Source organism: Sardina pilchardus, chromosome 5 (genome assembly GCF_963854185.1).
Source record: "Sardina pilchardus chromosome 5, fSarPil1.1, whole genome shotgun sequence".
In the NCBI taxonomy this organism is placed as follows: Eukaryota; Metazoa; Chordata; class Actinopteri; order Clupeiformes; family Clupeidae; genus Sardina; species Sardina pilchardus.
The window spans coordinates 32,330,671-32,336,665 of NC_084998.1; the positions used below are offsets into that span (position 1 = coordinate 32,330,671).

Below are 5,995 nucleotides of genomic sequence, written 5' to 3' on the forward strand. Positions count from 1 at the left end.
GTGGGGTGATAGAGGGCCCAGATGGAGTGGTAGAGGGCCTATGTGGGGTAATAGAGGGCCCATGTGGGGTGATAGAGGGTCCATGTGGGGTAATAGAGGCCCAGGTGTGTTAACTGCGCTCTAATGCCCCACATGGGCCCAGGTGTGTTAACTGTGCTCCATTACCCCACATGGGCCCAGGTGTGTTAACCGTGCTCTAATGCCCCACATGGGCCCAGGTGTGTTAACTGTGCTCCATTACCCCACATGGGCCCAGGTGTGTTAACCGTGCTCTAATGCCCCACATGGCTCAGGTGTGTTAACCGTACTCTATTACCCCACATGGCTCAGGTGTATTAACCGTGCTCTATTACCCCACATGGCTCAGGTGTGTTAACCGTGCTCTATTACCCCATATGGGCCCTCTATTACCCCACATGACCCAGGTGTGTTAACTGTGCTCTATAACCCATTCTGGGTGCTCTATTTGCACTGGAGTGGGGCTGCTGATATGGGCAGTGTGTTCTGGTGCCGTTGTGGCGAACCGGAGAGAGACACACAGGCTGCAAATTGGCCATCTGGTGTCTATGAATGACGATGAATATCATTGATGTGAGATAGCTCCTACTTTGTTATGACTGAGACAGAAGGCTGTGTTTGGCCCAATGACGCACTGATCATTATTTCACAGGATTTTACTTTGACACGTTCATTCAGACATCACCATTAAAGACGTAACAGCAGCAAGATGGCTGGCATTTCTCAAGTGTACGTGAGGAGGATTCAGATCATCTTCTGGAGCGTGGATCATCCCGCTTGGACCTCTCCATCAGTGTGTATTCTGCCCTCAGACCAGATGATAGGTGCTACTTACATTTTCACAAAATAGATCTCTTCATTTGGGTCGAATAATTAACGACTGCCACATTTCATGCAGGAGCTAGCTTAGTGATGAGACTGTCCTTTTCACACTCCACTGATGTTGAAGAGACCAGACCATCTGCCATTACTCACACACCCTTCTCCGAGGCAAGGGGCAGAGCAGAGCACACACACACACACACTCAGTTTTATCAACACAGAGGGAATAGCAGAATCCAGACTGGAACCAGTTCCGGCTCAAATCCTAACCAGAGCCACACCGGATTTGGCCTTCAATCTCAGACATCTCTCTCACACTCATGATAAACCTGTGTTAACCTGTGTGTCTGTGTGTGTGTAGATTAAATTGTTGACCTGGGTTATTTGACAGAGTCACTAGGTTGATGTTTGTTAGTCATTCATCAATATCGTTCACTTGAATATTTGTTGATCGTCGACCTCCATCAGCATACTGTAAGTGAGTGTGTGGGTGTGTGTGTTTATGTGTGTGTGTGTGTGTTTATGTGTGTGCGGGAGTGTCTGTTTATGTGTGTGTGGGTGTGTGTGTTCATGTGTGTGGGAGTGTCTGTTTATAAGGGAATGTGTGTGTAAGGGAAGTAATTATGATTCCTGGTGCATTTTCCTCCACTGCTGCTACTTGCTCAGTTCTACGGTGTTTGTCCTTAGAGATAATCATCCCCTGTACCATACCCACGGGAAGAATACATCTTTTGAAATAAATTCAGGAGCTCAACGAGAATGGTAGTACTTTTCTTTCTCTCGTTTCCATGCTGTGATGGACAGATGTGGACTGAGATGGACAGATACACTTTCCTCAGTTTCCTGAAAGACTTCTGAACGATTGTGTGTCTTGCTTCGGGACAGAACAACAAATCAATTTGGAATTTTTCAAAGTCTTTTATTAACATACATAAGCACATAGCATGTCACAAAAATCTTGTGCTTGTTTCAAAAACAGTGTGTGAGAAGCAGACCGAAAACAGGGAAAGAGATAATTTAGAAAATTATATATTTATATATATATATATTTTCCCAAAAAAAGAAAAAAAAAATCGCCTAGCCTTGCATCTGGGAGAGAGAGAGAGAGAAGGGAGGAGTAGTATTGTTGTGTTTGTATAATACAGTATAGTAGAAGCACTAGTCGTAGGAGTGGCGGTGATAATAGTCTCCTAGTTGTAGTGTGGAGTAAGGGGGGGGCAATAATAATCACTACCGGGGGGCCAAGGGGCTGGGGGGGGGGGGGCACACTGAAATTTGGGAGGGCGTCGGTCGGTGTTGGTTATTGTTAAAGATGCGCGGGGCCCTGCTCCTTCCCCAGAGGCCAGAGGGAAACTCTCCTTCTCTTGGTACAGAAACTTCTGGAAAGACCAGAACTCAGTCAGTTTAGCAGAGTAGCTATGTGTAGCGTCGCTATGAGATCAACCCCAGCTCTATGTACAGAACAACACTACTTTGCTCAGGCGTTTATTGCTCTCACATGTGATTTCCCATTCATGTGGTTAAAATGCAGTGATGTTTAACAGGGTATACTGAATCACTTGAAGCGTAGTACAAGAAACAAACAAACAAACAAACAAATAATAACAAAATCAATCAAAGCAAGCTAGGAAGACAGAGGACAGTCTAAGCCTTAATAGAGTATTTGCTTGAGAATTTATAAAACTCAAAACACAGCATGGTAATAATGAAAACATATAGTGCACATGTGCAAGAGAGTACATGTCAGAGGTGTACTGTAATTTGGTCTAAGGATTAAGGACAGTTAATATTCATGAAGCTTCCAAGCTAAGGATGGCCTACTTCTTGCAGTACGTACAGTAAGACTTTAACACAAACGCGATAGTATATGTAGACGTTATGCCACTCTAGATATTGAAGTATATGTGACTCAAATGCATCTGAACTATATCTGAGTCGTAGGGGGATTGGCAGTGATTTGGCGTAAATGAATAAACTGGAAAAATCAACTGGCTTCCTAAGAACAGACCGGACTTCTAGAGTGACGCTAATTGAGAGATGGGCCACTCTTCTCTAGTAGATCTCTCTACACTCACGCACGCACACACGCACGCACACGCACATGCACACACAGTGTCCTCCCTCCAGTCGTGAGGGGTGTATTTACTGCTCACGTCAGGTCAGGACTGGTCAGAGTGGGCTGACCCAGAGCATGGCTCCCCCTACTGTTCACTAGCAGAAGTTCTTCACACTGTGATGAAAAATTGCATTTCACTTCCAGCGGTTCTGAGATGTTTTGTTTTAACCACCACACCGATCTCTCAGAGTAAAGTCTCAAAATGGCTGGGTCTCGTTCTCCACAGCGAGAGCTTCTGGCCCAGTAAAGCATACGTGGCGACAGCGACAGACATGGATGGACATGTATGGATGGTGTGCGTCAGTCAGAGCCTTTCAAACCTCTAGTCTGGTCAACTCCTAATCAGCTCCAGGGCCCAGTAGCAGACACCACGCGGTGTCCTGTCAACTACTTCCTGTGGCCACTGGACTTGATGATGAGTGGACTCTACACGATGACTGGACAAATGCAGGGATGCTCTGATGCTGTTACCATCATTGTTACGGAGATGACCTCCACAGAATGTGTTAACAGGGTGTGAAACGCTGCTTTTACGGACGTTATTTATGCTTCTCTCTAACGCACGCCCACTATACCACTGGGTCTTGCCTGTTTCTTTGAGTGTCGTTGCGAAGCACCTGTTGCCGTGTTCTACCTGCTGATCAAATGTGTTATGGCTACTATGGGAACGCTATTCTGTAGTGGTAGGATCGGACATCAAATGATTATTTGTTTTATGGCTGAACGCTATTCCGTAGTTGTAGGATTGGAGATCAAATGAGCAAAGCGGAAACCAAACAAGAGAATGACATAATCCCTAACAGGAAGTGACTTTCTGCCAAGAGTTCCAATATAGTTTGTACAGGTATGTCACAAACACACAAGCCCTACCAGCAACACAGACACACATACACAACCACACACTCATGCGCACACAGCCACACACACACACACACACACACACACACACACACACACACACAGTTTAATTTCAGATGTAAACAGCCATTCCAAATGAGTGCTGTAGAAACATTAGTTATTGCCTAAATTAGTTTACGTATCCACGACACTCTCTCTGCTAAATGGCTTGCCAGGTGGAGAGCTGCCATTGGACCAGACATGGCTGAACAAGCCCAACGTGGATCTTGAACGGATCTCAACCGGGTCAGAACCAGCTGTGATTAGACACAGTCAACGGGACCCAACCAGATTTGTTGCGATCCGGTGAATAGTCATAAATGATGTTGCTCGATTGCGTTGCATGGTAACTTAGCGGAAATAAAATAGCTGTCAAAACCCAGCAACCAATCACAACCACTTGCACTACAACTTTTTAGCATTGTCAGCTATCTAGCGATAGCTGCTAAAATATAAAAATATCAAACAAATACAGACTTTGACAACCGTTGTTTACACTGAGTTACCATATAAACAATCCAAGCGCACAACGTCACTTCTGGTTCATAAACGACCAGACAAATTCGGCCCAGGTCCAAGCCAGATGTGGGCCATATCTGGAGCAGACGCAACGGTTGCCTGGGCTTGATTAGCATGCTTGCTAGGTAGTTAATAGACGGGTGTCCACTCTCTTCCACTCCGCTCGACCCACAGGAGACACTGCACTCACATGGCCGAGTGGAACCACATCACACAATATTGCAAAAATTGGCACAAACACAAATACAAAATATTTTATATAATTTCGTTTGTCAAAACTAATGGGATGACTACTCAGAACGTCACAGCTGGACAGCACTGTCTGATATGCACTGTCCACCTTCACCATAAAAAAAAACAACAAAACGAACAACCAACCGTCATAAAAAAAACATAATAAGAACAACAGAGGCGGGCTGCCTCCTTCAACACTAAAAGCGTGGATTTCTTCTCCTTCATAACGCTCCATAATCTACGGTAGGCACCTAGGCCTTCTCCATCCAGACGGGCGGTCGCGGGACTGACAGACGGTCAGACAGTTTGCACAGAGAAGACATGGCACGAGGCCATGGCTGAGCAGGAGAGGGTTTGCGTGTCTAACACAGATAATATGAGAGTGAGATTATCCGTTTGCTACGATGCTGCACTCTTGATTGTAACACGGGGTCTAACGTTTCCACATGACACACATTAGTGCTACCACACACCAGCACTGAGCACTACTCTGCATAGCAAAAGAGAGAAATAAATAAGTTAGAACACTCGCACACACACACACACACGTGCAAACTCTCTCTCGGACTCACACACTCACACACAGAAACACTCGCGGCCACACACACACACACACACACACACACACACCCCAAGAGCTCCTCTACCCACTGGCATCTTTAACAATACCCTAAATCATTCGTTGGTGGATATTTTTTTTCCCTCTGAAATCATAATTCTGTTTTTTTTTTTTAAATGTTACTTTTATCGTTTGATGCAAGATGCTTGTATTTAAACTGCCATGGAGACGTCGTCCTGGAGACGTCGCCAGGGAGACGCCGCTGGTCCTCCACCTTTAATCATCTCCGTCAGCATCCCAGCAGGTCACATCAATTGCTGCAGAGCGCACACACACACACACACACACACACACACACACACACACACACACACACACACACACACACACGTTATTACAAAAAAACATTCAGATTTGTGCTTGTAATATTGCAGTGTGCTCTGCTGAAATATCTGTGTCTGTGTAAACTAAGCGTACGTGTTTGAAACTACAGTAACAGCTTACGTAATGGTGGAATTATGGCATAGGCTCGTACTTCCTAGAGTCAGCGCAGCCATTTTGGTAGAAGATTCTGGAACATTACAGCCAAATCCTCGACAGAATGGTTGATACTGTACATTAATGATTCTTTACACATCCACCAAGCTTGTTTCCTCAATGACCCTCCTCTGCTCACTATATCTGACTGACTTGGAGCCATACAGTATGTGTGCAGGGGGGCAAGTGAATGTGTGTGTGTGTGTGTGTGTGTGTGTGTGTGTGTGTCACTCACCAGGGGGTGTGGAGTACATGGGCATCTTAGGAATGGTGTCTTCGCCCTCATGAGAGAA

General features: G+C 45.4%; 1 protein-coding gene across 4 annotated transcripts in view; it reads right to left on the reverse strand.

The window, feature by feature from the left end:
• Nucleotides 1–1,744: 1,744 nt before the first annotated feature.
• Nucleotides 1,745–5,995, reverse strand: part of dbn1 (drebrin 1) — an 87,845-nt gene continuing 83,594 nt past the window's right edge. For all 4 annotated transcript variants that reach the window (XM_062537277.1, XM_062537275.1, XM_062537276.1 and 1 more), the window contains 2 exons: nucleotides 5,938–5,995; nucleotides 1,745–5,482 (listed from right to left, as the gene is read on the reverse strand). The exon at nucleotides 5,938–5,995 is cut by the window's right edge and continues 15 nt beyond it. In XM_062537277.1, coding sequence (XP_062393261.1) covers nucleotides 5,442–5,482; nucleotides 5,938–5,995 — 99 coding nt within the window. In that variant the 3' untranslated portion in view covers nucleotides 1,745–5,441. The remainder of the gene's footprint in view (nucleotides 5,483–5,937) is intronic.